At 38.0% G+C, this 21,108-nt stretch overlaps 1 protein-coding gene across 18 annotated transcripts in view; it reads left to right on the top strand.

The window, feature by feature from the left end:
• Positions 1–21,108, top strand: part of LTBP1 (latent transforming growth factor beta binding protein 1) — a 381,680-nt gene that overhangs the window by 280,194 nt on the left and 80,378 nt on the right. For all 18 annotated transcript variants that reach the window (XM_058551457.1, XM_058551453.1, XM_058551456.1 and 15 more), the window contains 3 exons: positions 6,650–6,772; positions 14,445–14,567; positions 16,882–17,004. In XM_058551457.1, the coding sequence (XP_058407440.1) occupies positions 6,650–6,772; positions 14,445–14,567; positions 16,882–17,004 (369 nt within the window). The remainder of the gene's footprint in view (positions 1–6,649; positions 6,773–14,444; positions 14,568–16,881; positions 17,005–21,108) is intronic.

The following is a 21,108-nucleotide window of genomic DNA, read 5'->3' as shown; positions in this document are numbered from 1 at the left end:
CTTAGTATCATTCAATCCACTTGACAACTGGTTAGCCACAGTCTTAACCGAAACCAGGCGCAGAGGACTTATAGGATAAACACGGAGAGCTCATTGTTCTAGGAGTTCTTTTGACACTAGGATTTATTTTCAGATTTTAAGATTCATTGTTAACCTTTATGAAATATACAAATATTCATAGACATCTGAAATTGAAGACTTTCATCTTATATTTATTTTTTTATGTAAGATGGCAACTGAGCTCAGCATCTACCTTTTGCAGATATTATAAAATGTGCAAACATCAGCCTGTCCCTAAATCATTATATGCTAAAGGAGTCTTCTAGTCAGTCACTAAGTTATTATTGAGCATCTAACTCTAGATGCCAGAGAAGATTTGAAGTTGTAAAAATGCAAAGCAAAACAGAGTAGAATGGTAAAGGTCTGGGGGATGGGGGAATTGGGGAGATGTGGTTTAAGGGTAGAAATGTGCAGCTACTAGGTAAATAAGTCCTAGATATCTGATGCACAGCATAGTGATTATAGTCAGCAATACTGTATTATAAACTTCAAAGTTGCTAAGAGACTAGATCTTAATTGTTCTCATCACAAAAAAGAAATGATAATTATGTGTTGTGATAGAGGTATGAGCTACCACTATGGTGTTAGTCAATTTGCAGTATATAAGTGTATCAAATCATCACTTAAACTTACACAATGTTATACGTCAATTATATCTCAATAAAAAACAAAGAACTATTTTTGGAGGCAGAAACATGCCTATGTGGGAAGACTAGATATTATGATAACAAAAAAATTCTCTTTTTATAATTTACAAAGTGTCTTTATTGTTTCATTTGATCCTCATTGCAATCATCCCTGTAGTACAGATATAGAAATTGATAACCCAAATAGGTTAATAGGCTTGCTCAAGGTCGTAGGTAATAAATGACAGAGCTAGGACATGATCCCAGGTCTTTTATCTCCAAAGCTAGTGTTTTGTTCTGTATGATATCCCATGTATCTCTCATGTACACCCAAGAAAATTAGAGAACAAAACAATTAAGATAATAAGGAAAAAAGTTTATAGAAAGGAGTGATCCATGTGGGCTGGAATCATCCCTTGCAAGCAACAGTAATAATAGGTCAGGATTCTAGACTCTGAGATGGCAGACCTGTACCAGAGATAGCCCTAGCTGAGTTTTCCTGAAAGACAATATGTTCTTTTGGAAAGGTAAAGTAGGAAGCCAGTGATTCGGTGGGATTAGTGGAATGATTTTCTGAGATCATCCTTGGCTCTTTATCTGTACATAGCATGGGCTGTTTTCCAATTCTGAAAAGCAGTGATGAGTCTTTGAGGAATGTATAACATATTTTTGTAGGCAGCCCTGCTACTGCATATTTTAACTTGGTCAGAATTGATGGGGCGGGTCTGGGGGGTGGGGGACGCTGAGATCCTGAGGATTTACTGTACCTCCTGTGCAGTTGAGGTGGTTTCATCACACTAGCCTAACCAGCATCTGTCTCTCATTTTGCCATGCTCACTTTTCTGTCAAATATTTTCTCCTATCATCTTTAGTATAAAAGACTATGTGTGAAGAATAGTTGAGCAATAATTGAAGTAATGGCATGTTTGGGGCGAGGAGTAATCCTGTATTTTCATGTAACTATAGTGATAGCATAAGACATTTTCTTCACCTATCAAATGGTGCTCACTCATTGAAGTCTATGTTGGTGACTAAGGAATTACATGAGGCTGAATGGCCTCAGAAAAATGACCGGTTTACAGTGTTGACAGATTCCTCTCCTTGCAAGTATAGGAAGTAATGCAGGTAAACTGTTGCTCTGGAACCAATTCTGACCAACCCCAAGGAGCTGATAGGTGAAGTGGAAGCGGGCAGCACAGCCTTGGGCAGACTTGAAGTGGAAGTGGGCAGCACAGCCTTGGGCTGACTTGTGTGAAGTCTGCCGCTGAATACCCTCTGTATGGTAGAGGTCATGCCCAGGGAGGGGCTTCAGGCAGTCTGGTGTGTTCCCAGGATATTAGGAAGGGAAATTTCAAAACGGTTCCCAACCCAGATGAATTATATCCCAAGGCAATGAGAGAATTTGCAGGTGGGATTGCTGACCAGCTGGGAGTCATCTTTGTGAAATTGTGGAGAACGGCAAGTTGCCAGAAAGCAGAAAGGAGAGAGATTAATGTCCTCATTTCCCCCCAAAGAAGAAAGAAGGTGAAGTTTGGAAACTAATGACCGCTGAACTTCATGTTGATCTTGACAAAGAACTGTAGACTGCAGGGTTTGAATGATGAGGTGAAACATTTTTAAAAGGAAGTGATGATCATAAGAATCAGCCAAAGTTCATTAGGGACAAATCATGCCAGACTGTCCTGACTGCCTCTCTGATAGGGCTGTTAGAATAGTGGATCAGGAAATCCTACAGGCATGGCATATCTAGTTTTCAACAAGGCATTTGTTAGAGTCTCTCAGGGTATTGTAGTTGAGAAGGATCGAATTGGATTGGGTGATAGTATAGGGAGGTGGATTCGTAAACTTTTGGACTATCATATCCACAAAGTGCTGTCCTTGTAAACCATTGGCAACTTCCTTACTGTGGGAGGTTTAATTCACCAAATGGCGAATGTCACATTATGTCCTAAAAGGCTATTGGTAAATTGTTTTTTGTTTTTGTTTTTTTTTGAGTTTGGAACCCATTTTTCTATGGACACAGTATTTTTCATGATGTTTCCATTTTGAATTCATTATGTATGTGCACTGTAAGAATTTGGGTAATATGACTCTTCTGTGAAACTATAATCCTGGAGTAAGATGAGGTTTGAGCTCCAATATGGAAAAGGCATAACCATCTTCCTCTGCTGCAAGGGTAAGGGGCTCTGGGTGATGGATGGTGGGGTGGGTAGGGACCACCTTGCTTCCCATGACATTGACCCTCCCAATGGTTGGAAGTAAGGATAGTGGGGGCCAGGCTTCCTGTTAATACCACTCTGGGCCCCACCAGTTTGTGCCCTTGACTAAATTGAAAAATGCTGGAAACCATTGAAGCTTTTTAAGGCGGAGGAGCCACACCTTTGATTGGATTTGTCATTTTGAAAGATTATTCTGGCTGCAAGCTGGGTAATGGATTAGAGAGGGCAGGATGTGAAGTAGAGAAACAACTTAAAAGACTGTGGCAGTAACCCATGTGAGAGAGGCTGGTAGTAATAGGAATGAAATACAGTGGGTGTATTCGAGAGATATTTGGAAGGTAGAATTGATATGCGTTGGTAATAAAGTGAATGTGGAGAAAGAGGGAGAGTAAGGAATCCAGAAAGAATGACTCCCAAGTTTCTGAACTGGACATTGGAGTGGGTGGTGGTACCACGTATTGACGTGGGAGACAGCATAAAAAGAAGGCACGAGGAAAGATCAGTTTGGCCAGTTTGGCACCTTCTTAGAGGTGCCTAGAGGACGTCAAGTGGAGATGTCCAGTGGACTGACCAATTAGATGCAGGGATCTGCAGTTTAGGTGACAGGTCTGGGCTAAAGATAAAACATTGAGTTTGTTTCCCTCCTTTTACATCTAGAGGCCCTGCTCTAGGTACCTTTCTTCTATATAGAGATTTTTTTTTATTGAGGTATAATTGACATATAACATTATGAGTTTCATGTGCACAACATAACAATTTGAAATTTGTATATATTGTGAAATGATCACCACAATGTCTAGTTAACATCCGTCACTATATATAGTTACAAATTTTTTTTTCTTTTTTGTCTTGTGATGAAGACTTTTAAGATCCACTCTTGGGCGAGCCCTATGGCCTAGTGGTTAAGTTCAGTGCGCTCTGCTTTGGCGGCCCGAGTTTGCAGGTTCAGGTCCCGGGCGCGGACCTACACCACTCATCAGCTGTGCTGTGGTGGTGACCCACGTACGAAATAGGGGAAGATTAGCACAGATGTTAGCTCAGGGCAAATCTTCCTCAAGGAAAAGAGGAAGATTGGTGACAGATGTTAGCTCAGGGCAACTCTTCCTCAGCAAAAATAAATAAATAAATAAATAAATAAATAAATAATCCACTTTCTTAGCAAGTTTCAAATATGCAGCACAGTATTATTGACTGTAGTCACCATGCTGTACATTACATCCCCATGACTTACTTATAGCTGTAAGTTTGTACCTTTTGACCTCATATAGAGATCTTTAGTGATATTTTACTATACAGTTATTTCCTTAAGAGCATAAGCTCCATTAAGTATTCATTTGATTCCAACAGTTCTACTTACATATAAATAAGTGACTTGACAGGATTCTGGTTCCATGCAATTATGTCTGTAATAATAAAGGAAAGGGTAAACACATCAGGCTACCCTAGATATTTCAGGGCATTCTGCTTTATTGTTAATTATGGTAGTAGCCTGGCAAACTAGAAGTTTTGTAAGTATCTCATGAATGGTAATCTGCAATGCCTGTTAATTTACTTTAACTAGAGAAAATATGGTCTTAGAAATGGATTTTGCTGTTACATTCTGCAGCCCCTATAAATCACTTTCCCTGGTGCGTGAATAATTAAGGAGAACAATCCATACATTTTTCAACTTGTTAACATTTTTGAAACCAAACCAGATACTAGACATGACATTTTAACATTGCTGTCTGGAATTTCCCTGCCTAGTGTCTAGGTTCATTCTATCTCATTATTTACTTTGGCTTCGATGTTTGGCTTCCTCTTTCAAGTTGTTTGCTTTCAATGTTTACAGAAGTGGACTCCCACAACCAAAGAAAGGATGGATAATGAGTCAGTCTGGAAGTGCTATTTTTGTTGTCAGGGAGTAGGGTTGGTTCACCATAATTAGTGATTTTGTGAAAGCAAGGTAGAACACCTAGGCAGTGCTAATTGCTTGGCTGTTCTCAGTATGCATATGGAATGCACTTGCGTGTGCACACACGCGCACACACACACCCCTTTGCCTCATTTTGGTAATACTCTGTTTCTGAATTCCATTGTAAGAAAGGTAAATACAGTTTTAGGGAAATGCAATGCAGATGAATGCAATCTAAACTCTAGATTGCTGACCTAAAACTAGATCTGTGTAGTTTATGTGTTCATGTGCTTGTTAATATTAAGAGAGGGGGAAGCTGTATTGCTTTGTGGTGGGCATTGTAAAATGAAGTGGATGCAATCAAGAGCCTTTTCCTCCTTATTGTTTGTCTGCCTTCTGATTAAGATGCTTTAAGTTACAGACCGCTATAAAATTAAGCCTAAATTGGGATGGTGTGTGTCCATTTTTAGCACTTTGTGGTTTAAGTGTCTCCTCTTTAAGTTTTTAGTTATTCATGCTACATTATGTGTCTTCCCACTGCAGCATACAGTGAACTTACCCAAGGACATTCAAATGGAGCACAGAACTCAAATTTTTCTTTTTGAATTAACGCAATTCTAGTAGGATCTTTAATGAATGTTTGTTGAATGAAAATAATGAACACCTAGAGGATTTTTTCAATATAAATGCTGTTAGCAAATAATAAAAACAAACATAAACACATACATTCTCTCTTTAACTGGTTTTTTCACTAGACATAACTTTGCCTATGACAGAAACTTATAGTCAGGTTAAAAGGATGGTCTTTGGAATTAGGCTGACTGGATACAAATTTGAGCCACCATTGTCTAACTGTGTGGCCTTGGGCAGACTATTAAACATCTCTAAGTCTCAGTTTCCTCCTGTGTAAGAACAGTTAGCTTGTATGGGTTTTGGTAGGATTAAATAAAATAATGTATGTAAAGCCATTAGTGCCTGCATGGAATAAGTGTTTAATAAAGATTAGCTATTATTTTATCTTCCTCCTCAGCCTATACCCTACCTTCAAACCATCCAATAAATAGGCTTATGTTTGTCCCCGAGATTGGTTGTTTTTTTTGCTGAGGAAGATTTGCCCTGAGCTGACATCTGTGCCAGTCTTCCTCTATTTTGTATGTGGGTTGCCACCACAGCATGGCCACCGACGAGTGGTGTAGGTCTGCTCCGTGGCCAGGAACTGAACCCTGGGCCACTGAAGTGGAACACGCCGAACTTAACCACTAGGCCATGGGGCTGGCCCCTAGATTGGTTTTTATCATACTGATTCAATGCCATCCTAGAACATTTTATCAGAGTTTTTTCTTGCCTTTCTGTTACAACTGTTCTTGTGGTTTCGCTGGGTCAGGAGTCATATCTGTTGCTTCTGCGAACCCTTACATCCAACTGAACTCATCACTTCTCTAAGTAGACCTCAATACATCTTTGACTCTTTGGAATATTTTATTTTGTAGGGGATATTGTTCTAAGACCACCTCACTTTCTCCCTCCTCCCTATAGCAAGCCTTCCACTGAATTTATTCCTAGAGCATGTTTGGTTCCTTTTTTGAGTTACTTTGCAGAAAATAAATTAAGGCATAGAACCATCATACATGCAGCTCACATCAGAGCTGCTTTTCTTCTTAAGGGCTGATTTGAAAGCTTATCTTAAAGAATCTGCCCCTCTTTTGAAGATCAATTATTATTATTATTATCAATTATTATTATTAATTATTTCCATTTCTAAACAAATTCAACATTATTCATGTTTTCTTTTTTCTCTCTTCGTCTTTGTTTTTGGTTTTTTTCCTTTCCATTATGCAACATTCTTCAAGATGTGGATGAATGCCTGGAACCAAAGGTCTGCACAAATGGTACTTGCTCCAACCTTGAAGGCTCCTACATGTGTTCGTGCCACAAGGGCTATGCCCCGACTCCAGACCACAAGCACTGTAAAGGTAAAGACTGTGATCAAATTTCTCTTTTTTCTTTGAACCGCATTTAAAAATATATTAGAGTAACTAGCCTTAGAAAAGGGAACCATGCTGCTTGTCATTTATTTTGACTGAGCTACTTGGAGCACATTTTGGTTGGCATTTTTGAAAGTGATTCCTCATTGCAGTTAAATACATATCTATTTACATAAAGGAAAACAATGTATTTGTAGAGAGCATCTATAAACCACAGATCTATTTAACTTTTTTGGTTATAAAAACAATACATGCAGTTGCACACACTGTGAATATACTAGAAACTATTGAATTGTACACTTTAAACAGGTGAATTGTATGGTATGTAAATTATCTCAATGAAATTGCCATAGAGGCTGGCTCAGTGGTAGTGGTTAAGTTTGCGTGCTCTGCTTCGGCGGCCTGGGGTTTGTGGGTTTGGATCCCAGGCATGGATCTACATACCACTCATCAAGCCATGCTGTGGCAGTGTCCCACATACAAAATGGAGGAAGATTGGCATGGATGTTAGCTCAGGGACAATCTTCCTCACCAAAAAAAAAAAAAGAAAAAATATGCTATAAAAATATAACATACAGTCATTGTAGAAAATTTAGCAAATGCAAAAAAGTAAAAATGATAAATAGTCTCATTGCATTCACAGATATTTATACCTCATGGATATTTTATATAGTTACATTCTATGTACAATTTGTGTCTTTTGCTTTTTGTCACTTAATAGTATGTCATAAGCATTTTACATCTCATAACTCCTTTCAAACATTACTTTGAAAGGCTTCATAATATTCAAATATACTGCTTTACAAAAACAGACACACAGATCAATGGAATAGAATCGAAAGCCCAGAAATAAACCCACACATCTATGGACAGCTAATCTTTGACAAAGGATCCAAGAATATACAATGGGGAAAAGAAAGTCTCTTCAACAAATGGTGTTGGGAAAACTGGATAGCCACATGCAAAAAAATGAAAGTAGACCCTTACCTTACACCATACACAAAAATTAACTCCAAATGGATTAAAGACTTGAATGTAAGACCTGAAACTGTGAAACTTCTAGAAGAAAACATGGGCAGTACGCTCTTCAACATCGGTCTTAACAACATCTTTTCAAACACCACGTCTGACCAGGCAAGAGAAACAATAGAAAAAATAAATAAATGGGACTACATCAAACTAAAAAGCTTCTGCACAGCAAAGGAAACCATCAACAAAACGAAAAGACAACCTAACAATTGGGAGAAGATATTTGCAAACCATACATCTGATAAGGGCTTAATCTCCAAAATATATAAAGAACTCATGCATCTCAACAACAAAAAAACTACCAACCCAATTAAAAAATGGGCAAAAGACCTGAACAGACATTTCTCCAAAGAAGATATACAGATGGCCAACAGACACATGAAAAGATGTTCAAAATCACTAACTATCAGGGAAATGCAAATCAAAACTACAATGAGATATGACCGCACGCCCGTCAGAATGGCTATAATTAACAAGACAGGAAACAACATGTGTTGGAGAGGATGTGGAGAGAAGGGAACTCTCATACACTGCTGGTGGGAGTGCAAACTGGTGCAGCCACTATGGAAAACAGTATGGAGATTCCTCAAAAAATCAAGGTTAGAACTACCATATGATCCAGCTATTCCACTGCTGGGTATTTATCCAAAGAACTTGAAAACACCAATTTGTAAAGGTACATGCACCCCTGTGTTCATTGCAGCGTTATTCACAATAGCCAAGACTTGGAAGCAACCTAAGTGCCCATCAAGGGACGAATGGATAAAGAAGCTGTGGTATATATACACAATGGAATACTACTCAGCCATAAGAAATGATGAAATCCAGCCATTTGTGACAACATGGATGGACATTGAGGGTATTAGGCGAAGTGAAATAAGTCAGAGGGAGAAGGTCAAATACCATATGATTTCCTTCATTAAGTAGTAGATAATAACAACAATAAACAAACACATAGGGACAGAGATTGGTTTGGTGGTTGCCGGGGGGAGGGGGGGAGGGAGGGAGGTGAAGGGGATGGTTCGGTACATGTGTGTGGTGATGGGTTTTAGTTGGTGTTTTGGCGGTGAACGTGATGTAATCTGTGCAGAAGTGGAGGTGTAGTGATGTACCCCTGAAATTTTTACAATGTTATAAACCAATGTTACTGCAATAAACAAAAACAAAACAAAACAAAAAAACAAACAAAAAAACAAATATACTGCTTTATCATCATTTTCTTGCTGTTCTTCAGATGTTGAACAAACACATTTTTCCCCACTTCTCATTGTTATGTAAAAATATATGTACATCAGGCTTCATTTTATAAAAAGAAACCTTTGTCTGAATTTTAGGATTATTTCTTTATAAAAGTGGAATTATTGGGTAAAATTTTCTGAATGTTTTTTACTATTTTCGTAGAAAACTGATTTCTAATTTTTAAAATTTTTTTTTATTCTAAAAAGGTTTAATATTTATCTTAAAGCTTACTTCTTTTAAAAATTCCCTGAACACTTCAAATTTTTAAACATTTATTTCATTAATAAGTAATATAACTTAAATTATTTTTAAATTGTATAATTATAATATATAATAGTTTCTAATGAATAAAAACTTAAACATTTCTATTTTCTCTTTTGTAAATTTATGTTAATATCTTTTACCATTTATGAGGTTTTAAATCAAAGTATATGAACACTTTATATATAATGTATCAACCTCTGTACATGTATACGTATATTACATATACCTTTTTTGCTGTATTTTATCCAAGGTTTCCCTAATTTTTCTTTTTATAATTCTTTTTTTAAAAGAAATTTTAATTATTCTGTGGTCAAAACTAGAGATTGTTTCCTTTCTGGTTTCTTCCACTGCTTTTATACATAAAAGCATACTCTTTCAGAGGGAAAAAGAGAGGAAATAAGTAAAATTTTTCTTCTTTTCTAAGTGAGTGTCTCAGTGTAAGTGAAGAATCTAGGGTGGTGATTAATTTCTCACTATGGTAGACAGGCAGTAAATGCATACCCTACCATCCTGTAAGAATTGAGGCATCTCCCACTGGCAGTAGGGGATTTACAGACATCTGAATTTGGTGCCTTGCTCCTTTCAAACAACAAGAGTACCAGCCACTCACAGTGCAGCACATAAAGTAGGCATGTGTCCCTTTTCTCCTTGTCCTTTTCCTCCTGGCCCACGTCTACAGCTTTCCTACTGACTCTTTAAGCCAGGCATCGCATCAGACAGGATCAAACATGAGAATTGTCTGAAAGGTATTATTTCTTCCCCCATACACAGGGTTAATGGTGGGTGAAGATCTCAGCATTAAAAGTTTTTATTCATCTTTGTTTGACTGCTGTGTCTAGTTTATTGCCATATTCTGTCATGTTATTTTCTTTCTTCTCAATCTGCTTGCTTCTTTTCATCTGCTTATTCATGAAAACTCTGGTAATCTGTCCCCACCTTTCATACTCCAAATTTGTCACTACTGCTTTCTTCATCTTGGATTTTCTGACCCATCAAGTTGATGTCACAACTGCCCTGTGAATATTCTGTGCTTGTTTTGACCCAAGCACTTACTCGTGTTATCCTGCCTTGCATACCCATCTTCTTCCTCACTGCTTGCCGGAATCATGGCTCTTCCAGTGGTTTGCTCTGCAACTTTGGATAAATAATCTCAGATTTCCAGATCTCATGTCATCCCTTAAATAGGGGAATTGTACTCCTTAAAGGGATAATGCTCAGAGTAAACACATCTTGAATGATTGGCTCATTACCATTCTCTTACTCTTGTCCATTGCCATCCCAGCTGAACCTGCTCCTCTTTGATAGGTCTTTCTAGCACCCGAGAATTTACACCATAAGTTGATGCCACCCCTAGGAACACTCGTATTTTCCAATCTGTGTGGCACCCTGCTGGGCTGCTATAGAAACTCCTCTTCATCTTTCCTTTCCTTCCTCTCAGGTGTATCAAGGAACCAACCTGTTCCAGGCACTGTGTTCAACTGCAGATGTTATTGAGAGGCTATAATCTGTCAAAGAACTTTTACTCCTTGGAAGAGATGCAAACCTGCAACAGATAATTATACATAGTAAAGTGCCAAGTGATGTAGGTTAACATCAGTGATGTCATGTACCCCTGAAACTATGTGAGGATCAAGGCACTTCACCTCTGTGCATTCTTTTTAAAAAAACCCATAACCCCACTCGAAGCATGAGAAAAACATCAGACAAATCCAGATTGGGGACATTCTACTGGATTCTGGCCCATTCCCTCAAGACAGTTAAGGTTGTGAAAAACAAAGACTCACTGGGGAGACAAGACACCTAAATGCAATGTGGTACCCTGGATTGGATCCTGGAACAGAAAGAGGATATGAATGGAAAAATTAGTGAAATCCAAATAAAATCCATAAAAAAAATTTAGTTAAAAAGCAAAACAGTATATCAGATACTAGCTGGGATACTCAGAAGCTGTGTGAGCTTGGATAAGTTATCTTACTTTGCTAAGCCTTACTTTCTCATCTGCAAAAAGCCAACAGTAATGGTACCTTCTAGGGCTGATGGGAGGAATGGATGAGATAATAGAGGAACAGAGATAGTACATGGAGAACGAGATGATGCAGGGGCAGAGCATGGCACATGTTGTGGTTGATGTCGTTATTCGCCAAATTATAGGCACGTACAAAGTTCTGTCAAAGCCAAGAAGCATGTGACTAATTCTGCTTATGCAAGTGCTTCACAGAGGTGTTGCTATTTGAACTGATCTTAAAATATTGAATACAGTGAGGAGATAAACTTAGAAGGCAGAGGAAACAGCACATGTCAAAGCTTGGAGGTGGGAACGGGCTGTTATCTCCGCTTGCCATTTAACCTAGCCTCCTACTCGGATTCTCCTTGTGTCTTTCCATTACTCTTATCTGGGATAAGATCAGGCCGGATCCCCATCTTCTGCTTTAAAAGCCTACATATGCACTACATGTTTTCCTTACCCCCCCATCAAAGTCCTTCCTTTTTACAAGAATAAATTGTATAACATCTTTTTTCTTTAGTTATTTCATAATGTTTCTCAAACTGCATCAGCTCACAGATGTCTCATTCTTCCCAGATCGTAAATCTGTCCCTGTTCCAACATCCCAGCAACTCTGCCAGTCTCACCTTGTTGATAGTCCTAAATATTGACCTTGTCTCCGTCTTACTAAATGTGCTGACAACTTTTTTCAGGTTGTAAATACATTATCTAATGTATTAATTTATTATTTATTTCTTTATATCTGTACATTTTAGTACTGTATGTCCTAAATTTATAAATACCTAGAGATAGTCTCTATTTTAACTGTGAGTTGGACTTGTCATAGTAATATACGCAAAAAGTCCCTTAAAGAAGTACCTTTCGCAGAGAATAATATTTTCTATTCATCTCTTGGCACAAAAGAACGAAGACATTTATCTTGCATGCCTGTTTTATTAGAGAGCCTTCTTTTGTCGTAGGAATTTTGTCCGTATTCAGAAAAGAAAAATGCTATTTATCTGTAGAATTAAGCTGCCTCTGCTCCCCTTGGTCATTTTGAAGACCCAAAAATCACCTTATTCAAGATAACTGGGTTGCCTCCAGTTATTCCAAATGTGTGTGTCATTACTTATAATGAATTCTGACAGTCTTCCCAACATAAATGAGTAGCTTATCTAAGATGTCTGGCATATCTTGACAGTACTTGGAGTGGAGGGTATATTTTTCCTGCAGACATCTTCACATGGGAATGCTTAATTTGTCATCTTCTTTGAGAGAGTCAAAAGGAGTCCAAAGCACTAAAAACGTTGTCATACGTTACATGAGATCCAACCAGCTATATGAGGTATTGTTGGGCTTATAAATTCTTGAACTGACATCTCAAGGATTTTATAGAATGTGCTGAAAGAAAATATAATGTAGACTGTTATTTGCTGCTGACTATTCCTAAAGCTAATAATAGACTTAGAGCACTGAAAAGGTATAAAATAATTCTTAAAATGAAATTCAGCTCGCATGTTTAATTGCTCTATTGGCAGTCAACAGTTGGCAGCCAGACTTATTTATAAACAAAAGAGATCAGTAACACAATAAGTAAAACAAACAAAAGTTTCTAGTAAACTAATTTCTATTAAAAAATTAAGTAAAATAAGAAATAAATTCCTGAACTCCAATTACATTCATAGTTTATGTGAGCTTTTTCAGGAAACAAGAGATAACCTGACACCGTGCTTGTATCAGGATAAAATTCAAAAGGTTGATACCTCATTAGAGGTTAAGAAATGCAGCTTTGCTCAGGAAACAGGTAATTGTCAATAATACTTGAGGGGAAGGACTGTGCAGTTAATTGAGTTCTTCTGGCAAAAACTTTTAGATGCATTTTAAATAATAAGATATTTTTAAAAGAAAACATTAGTCAGACATTGATCTTTAGGACACAATTTCCTTAAAACAAATTCTGCTCTTTTTAGATTAGGGCTCTTTTCTCCCACTCTGAGTATAGGGCTGGTATGTTTTTCATTTATTCTCTCAACTAATCCTCATGACAGACCTGTGGTATAGGTGGTGAAGATCAATCCTACCATGTTTTAATGTTCATAAACTCTTACAAACTGACTAGCCATTCAGCAGAACATTCTGAGGCTGTATTGCACAGACAAGGCAAGACAGAATTATCTAATTAGATCAGACCAACTTAATGGCCAAATAAAACCATTTTAGAAAACTAATTCTGCTTCTACCACAAGTGTTCAAGTTATTGATGAGGCCAATCCTTTCTTCATTTGTATAAATTCATAGACATGACATTTTCTAGAACATTTAGAAAAAAATTATATTCTTTCTCAGTCAATAGCTTTATGTTTAATCAAAGCATTTAAAAAAATCCTCACTCATCATTTTCTCCTTTGACACTCCAGCAGCTGTTGTGATAGTACCATTGTTTCTCTTTGCTTTCCTTGTTGCTTTGAAAATGAGTTCAATGTCCTTTAACACAACTGTTTGACCTTATACTTTTTCAGCTTATTCTAAATACAAAAGAAATTTCTATTTCCCTCCATAACTGCCTACATTATGGTTTTGTTTTTAAAATTCTTGATAGAGCTTTAATTCTGCCTTCTTTCCTGAAACTCTACAGGTCTACAAATTGCCTAGTAGCCCTTATTTTGTGCTTGAGGTTCTGTCTTCTGTTTTCAACTCTACAATATTTCATATTGTGTTTCTGTTACATCCAAAATATGAGAGAGGTGGCGAAGGGCTTTGTGTTGTGTTAAAAGTAGCTTTTACTTATAAATTTATCATCTCTTTATAAGTATTTCTGTTGTATAGTTCAGCACACTGAGGTTGATATGAGGAACATTGGTAGACTGATACATACTAAAATTGATAATGCCTCATATAGGAAGTAGTATTGTTTTTGTAATAATAACCCCAGAATGCATTGTAGGGAGCACTGCATTCTCCTGGGTAGTCCTTTTTTCTCTGTTTATAGAAATTTTTTGTTGTTGTGAGTCATGACTTACAAGGCTAGCCTGGAAATGGAAGGCTTTGGGGCAATAGCTTGGTTTATGGTCTCAAAGTTTAGCTAAAGAGGTGTTCTAGATATAAGACCTAATTTAAGACAAATGTCATTGTTTGTGTTTACAGATATTGATGAATGTCAGCAAGGGAATCTGTGCGTAAACGGGCAGTGCAAAAACACCGAGGGCTCCTTCAGGTGCACCTGTGGGCAGGGGTACCAGCTGTCAACAGCGAAAGACCAGTGTGAAGGTAGGAGCATGGCAACGTGAACTACTGTGATGTCACTTAAGGCACCTGGCCTGAAAAATTGTGCACTGAATAAAGTGAGTGTGTCTTTGAGAAACTACCTAGACAATTGCTTTATAGAGCCAGAAATCAAGGGACTTAAACTTAAGTCAGGAAAGTCAATAAAACAGAATGGAAAAAGGTTAAATTTGAAAAATATAGTATTAGTGATCTGGGCATTAATTAGTGGCTGGACATTAATATTAGGAAGAAAAATTATTGCTCTATATAACTCCTTACTGCAGAAAGTCAGTTCTATTAAATTCATTTGAAAATTCTACATACTAGGATTTCAGAATATCAGCCTGGTATTATGCTGTGGAATGTTAATAACCTTAGTTTTTGTGGGTATTTAGCTTTTGAAAGTTTTTCCTTTTTTTAAAAATATCACTAAGGAAGACTTTTCAGCAAGACTGAAGTAAATAGTATCCCCCTTATACTCACGGATAAAGTTTGTGAAATATGTCATATTCCTACAGGGGGTGATAAGGATTTGGGACCTCACTTGGGGTGACCTTAGACTTAAAAAAAAAAAAAATTATGCATTTCATTGAACTTCATACAGAATTACTTCACTTCCCAATAAGTATATGCTTCCTGAGCTTGAAGATATAGTATCACCCGTGACAAGCACCAGTGTCTAGAGTTGCTGAAAAGAAATATCATTTATTTAAGAACAGAATACACACTGTACAAAATCAGTTGTTTTATTATAAGGAAACAAATCATATCCATATCTATATGTAAACTTTGAATATTTAATGAGTAAAAAGGTCTCCTGAGAGGATGTTATAAAAGAGACAATATATGATGGTACTACAAAGGGAGCTACCAACATTATCATAACCTTCGCCAATTATTCCTTTCTGGAACATGGAAAGTCATTAAATACCTAATCTAGAAGTGGAGAATGATAGAACACACACAAGTACACTGACATAATATAGATAAATTGAGTAATTTGTTCTGGATTCTACGAGTCCCTCTCAGTTTTTTTATTTTATGACCCCTGGCCTTAGTTAGCTAAGCATTTAGCAAGTGCCCACCTGCATAGAAAACTACGAATGAATGTATAATAAGAGAAGAGGTCTACACATAATATAATAAGGCTGTAATATTCATAGTCCTTTTTCTTGAAGAGCCTGTGACGTCACTACCAAAGGTAAGTCAGGTACATGCAGAACCACTTGCCAGATTATCAATAGGGGCAAACCAATTTTATATGCCTAGTGCCATGATAATCAAAATGATGCTGTGAGCAGGGTGGAAGAGAGCAATGGTGCCGGGGTCCCTGTGACAACTGATGTTTGTGTTAACTCCTATAGACTCACATTGCCAGAAGTAGATAAAAATACTCAAATGTTATGAACAAAGTCTATCAACAAACAACATGAATTGAATGCCTGCTAGTTGTAAACCACTAGGTCATCTAAGGAGTAATAAATGATGTGGTAGACATAGTCCCTGCAGGAAACTTAAAATCTAATGATGAAAGTAAAATAATTGAGTACCTGCATTAAATTATTGTGCCTTTTATGTATGGATCTGATGCATGTGTGTGTGAGAGCCTGAGCTCACGACTGTGGTTACAGAACAAATAATCAAGAAAGAGAGATTCAATGGCACTGTAGATATCAGATGGGCTGAGAGGAGGAAAGGGGCTTTAGATTTGGCCAGAAAATCAATTTTGATTTTAATTTATTTAATTGAAAATATTGAGAGAGAGAGAATGGAAGCCAGATTCCTAGGGGGCTGAAGGGTAAATCAGTGAAAAGGAAATGAAGGAGTTTGAGCCATGACAGTTTCAGATCAGGAGTCAGCAAACTTCTGTCAATGGCCAGCTAGTATGAATATGTGGTGCTATTTTCCAATAAAACTTGATTTACAGTAAATAGGCAGTGGGCTGTATTTTGCTGAACTCTACTTTAGACTACCACAGGCCTAAGTGCTTTTGAGTTGAGTGTTAGAATTGAACCTATAAAAGAAATCCAAGAAGCTTAGTGGAGGTTTACAGATTACGGCAAAGTATTTGCCACTCATCAGTGAGCAATGAGTGGGATTAATATGTACAGATTCTTAGCTCATTGGTTAAAATTTTAAGTTCATCTGGACTTTTCCTACTGGGTGATTAATGCCCTTTTAGTAGAGATCAATTTAATTCACATAATAAAAAATCTGAATTATAAACCAGATAGTTCATAGACTTCCTTTACGTGAATGATTAAAAATATCTTTAAAGCACCACTTCTACAGTTTCTTTTTACTCTCTTGCTCATAGATATCGATGAATGCCAGCACCAGCATCTCTGCTCTAATGGGCAGTGCAGGAACACTGAGGGCTCCTTCCGCTGTGTTTGTGACCAGGGTTACAGAGCATCTGCCCTTGGGGACCATTGTGAAGGTGAGAATTGCTCTTGATTTCAGAATTGTAAAATGCCAGAATCAGAGGGAAATCTGGACATCATCCCAACCTCTGCCTCGAGCCCAACCTTTTGACTTCACAGTTGAGGACATTAGGTCCCTACAAAATATTTTCCCCGTGATCACACAAATAACACAAAGAAGTGAGTAGAATCCAGGTTTTCCTTGTACTGCTTGGAGCTGTTTTTTAGAAGAATTATGCCAGCTAGACGAGTAAAGAATCAGTTTAACTTTTCTCAGCTACAGATGGTTTATCCTGGGTATGTAGTTCTGAACTATATCACCTTATTTATGCAGGACCAGCATCCAAATGTTCCAAATAAGTAAATACAAGTTAATTTTCTAGATAACTGGAAAGTTTTTAAGAGCCAAACTATAATTCAATTTTGAGCTTTTTACATAAAATATTTCTAAAACATATCCCACAAGTATAGCATTGTGTGGTCATTAGCCTCTTTCTCTACCTCCCACGGCTCAGGACCTCTCCGAGGTGGTCAGGGCTGCTTAGCTAGTCTGTCACCAACCTTTCACTTGTGACACTTCAGTGTCCACCCAAGTAACAGTTTTTTCCCAGCTCATCTGCTGAGTTGCTGCATTTAGACCCTGTCAGTTGTAAAACTAGAAATGTGAACATGGCAGCGTTGTGCCTCACATGGAGAGTTAGTCTCTGAGTGAGGGTCTGAGGCCTACCTTTGAGAGAAGTGGATGAACTTTTTAGTGAGTGGTTTTGTGGCACATATTTCAATGTCCCCAAATACTTTTTCACTTGTCAGTCCCAGTTGGTTGGGAAAGAACCAGTGTACTTTATAGCATTCTGCGTTTCTGACCAGAGAACTTGGCATAAGCAGTCACAACTCTTCTGGAGGGCAATTTGGCCAGTTTCAGAGGCCTTAAAATATATATTATCATTGAATCAGTAAATCATCTTCTAGGATTTTATCCTAAGGTGGTAGGATTCTTCAAAGGGCTAATAACACCAGTGAAAACTTGTAATCAACACACTTATTAAAAAATATGCAAATGGTCAAACAAGTGATAATTTGAAATAATGAAATTTGATTGTCTGAAAAATCATCTTTGGGGAACTCTGTAACATATGGGTAAATGTTAATGATTCAACCTGGTGGCATTCCAAGCGGGAGAGATAGTTGTGTTGTTGGAGCGAGTCACGGAAGAACCTATTCTTAGAAGTAGGGAGGTGGCAAGGCGCAAACTAAGGCCCTTGAAAAGGTCAGTTTAGGAAACTGACCACCAGCGTCTCCTCTGCCCTAATTCTTGGGCCTAGCGAGAGGGTAATCAGGCCATTGATTAAGTCTTGGCCAATGGATCCTCATTTGAGGGCATGTTCCTCTATTTTAGCTGTTTTAGTGTGTAACCATCTCATCAGAAGTCCGAATTTTTAATCTAAAAACATCCATTCCATGAAAAGCCAAACAAAAACTTTTTAGCCAACTTGCTCGTCATTATTAATATATATGTTCCATAAGAAAGCCTCTTTGGGAGTATATAATTGGGCCCTTTTCTCTTAAAATCAGGGCTAATTTCCCTCATGTTCTGGGTTATAAATGGGACTGGAGTCCATTCAACCAATTCAGAGCTCCCTTTGAAACTATATTAGCACTTCAGCCTGCTAATTCCTAACTAGTACTGTTTCCGACCCTCCCCAGTGGTATTTAGCTGTAATTAACTGAGCTGTGACTGTTCACGTGCCTCTCACAGCTGTGGGAGGAAGAGCCACCTTTCTTGTTGGCTTTTATATTTACATGTGTAATTTCCCTCTAATAACTCTGGCAAAGACCTTGTTTTCTTACAGTATTCCGCAATCCTGCTGGCCTTCTCTTAGAGTCAGAATCGCAGATATTGTGCTGATTTCTGTGTGCTGCTTACTCCAGCATATGCTCAGTAGCCACTCAGTCTGTGATGATGGGTGGCCTCCGTTGTCCTGGTTATTAGAGCTCTTGGCATCTCAGCCTTCAAAGGTCCTGTCTCGGACTTGTTCCCCTTTCGGGCACAGTCTCTACTTCCATGCCTACCTTAGCACCTTCTCCAGCCCCTCACTATAGTTGCTCCATAGTAGTGCCTTGCAAAGCCTGAGAAGATTCATGATTTACTGTCTTCCTGTGGCCTTTCTCTCTTGGTCATTTCTTTGTGGACCAAATCAAAAAACGTGGGAGGAAAGTGCCAGTATTTCTTGCCTTCTGACATTTCTTTCCATGTCAGAATCATTCACTTATTCATTTATGCATTTGTTTGACAAATATTTGAGTGTGAAGTATGTGCCAGGCGCTGTTTTAGATGCAAGATGTACAGCAATAAACCAAACAGACAAAAATTCCTGCCCTCGCAGAGCTTACATTTTAGTGAGGGAGATAACAATAAACATGATAAATAAGTAAAATATATAGTTTGTTAAATGGCAATAAATGTTACAGAGAAAAATAAAGTGGGGTCTATGGGGGCTGCTGAGGGAGGGAGGGTGGTGATCTTAAAGAGGCAAGCAGAGGCTTCCCTGAGATGATGGCATTTGATTATTTTTGGGACGAGCATTCCATTCAATGGCACAGCAGATGCAAAGGTCCCGAGCAATAGGGTTTGTAGAGAAGCTCAGGAGCCCGACTTGGGTACTTTAAATTTGTGGTGCCAATAATGAGTATCCAAATGAAGATTTCTGAAAGGCAGTTGAACCCATGCATTGGGAATTCAGGGGCTGAGTTCTGGGCTGGGAGTCATCAGCATATAGACAATGTTTTAAAGCCATGAAATTGGAAGAGATCACCAGGGGAGTGAGCGTAGCTAGGAGAAAGAAGTCCAAAGACTGTCTCCTGGCCCATCTTTAGAAGTGAGGAGATGGGTAGGAATAAGCAAAGGGGATTGAGCGGAAGTGGTGGGTGGGGAAGGAGGAAAACCAGAATCCAAGAGAAAAAAGTATTTCAAAGAGGAGAGAGTGTTGAACTGTGCCAAACACTGCTGCTTGGTAAGATGAGGAGCAAGAATTAACTATGGGATTTAGCAAGATGGAGGTCATTGGTGATACTGACAAATGCAGTCTTCGTGGAGGGGTGGCCAAGATTGACTGTTGCCTTCCTTAAAGCCTGTTACCCAGCTCTTGGAAGGAATCTGTCTTTCACACCACCCCAGGTCGTGGTGCAGGACAGTCCCAGGTTGGGCTCTCTTAATATTCAGCCTACTCTGTTTTTGCTTTTCAAGACAGATCAGGGTCTTGAAAAAACATTTTAAACAATGCCAGACTTTAACGTAATGCGCTGAGTTTTAAAATCTATACAATTATTTATAAACACTTACAATAATGCTGCTTTTTTCTCACATACGTTATTTCTCTTAAATTTTGGAAAATGAATGAGAAGCAAATTATTTTAATAGAGTGTGAACAAAGCTGACGTGCTTCCATTATGCTGAGGCAAACATCTAGGTAATGGAGTGTTTCTTTTGTTGCTTAAATTCATATTCTCAGGATTCTCCTTGATCATTTTTGAACTGAGATTTTTCACATAACGATAATGTCCAAATATGCCTTTTCTCGCTTCAGTATCTCAGTTTCCTACAGAGCACAGAAAGAAAGGTAAATCTAAAAACAATCCTCCTACTCAACATCCATTAGGATAGCTCTGGAGCTATTAGAATAAATGTGGAACAGTTGGAACTCTCATACCCTGCCTGTGGGGATGTGAAATGGTACAGCCACTTTAGAAAACAGTTTTTTCACAAGTTAAACCTACAATATGACCCAGCCATTCTATCCTTGGGTATTTACTCGAGGAAAATGAAAGCATATGTTCATACAAAGACTTACACATGAATGTTTATGAAAACTTTATTCATAATAGCCAAACTGTAAATAATCCAAATACTCATCAAAAAGTGAATGGGTAAACAAATGGTGGTACATTTATACAATAGAATGCTACTTGGCAATAAAGAGAAGAGAGCTATTGATATGCACAACAACTTGGATGAATCTCAAAAATGCTGTGCTGAGTGGAAGCAGCCAGAAGCAAGGGCACCAGGAAACCTTTTGGTTTTGGTAAAAAAAAAAACAAAACACAAAAAACTTTTTTTTGTAATG

The sequence above is a fragment of the Diceros bicornis genome, chromosome 12 (genome assembly GCF_020826845.1).
Source record: "Diceros bicornis minor isolate mBicDic1 chromosome 12, mDicBic1.mat.cur, whole genome shotgun sequence".
In the NCBI taxonomy this organism is placed as follows: domain Eukaryota; kingdom Metazoa; phylum Chordata; class Mammalia; order Perissodactyla; family Rhinocerotidae; genus Diceros; species Diceros bicornis.
This window is presented reverse-complemented; position numbering and strand designations above follow the sequence as displayed.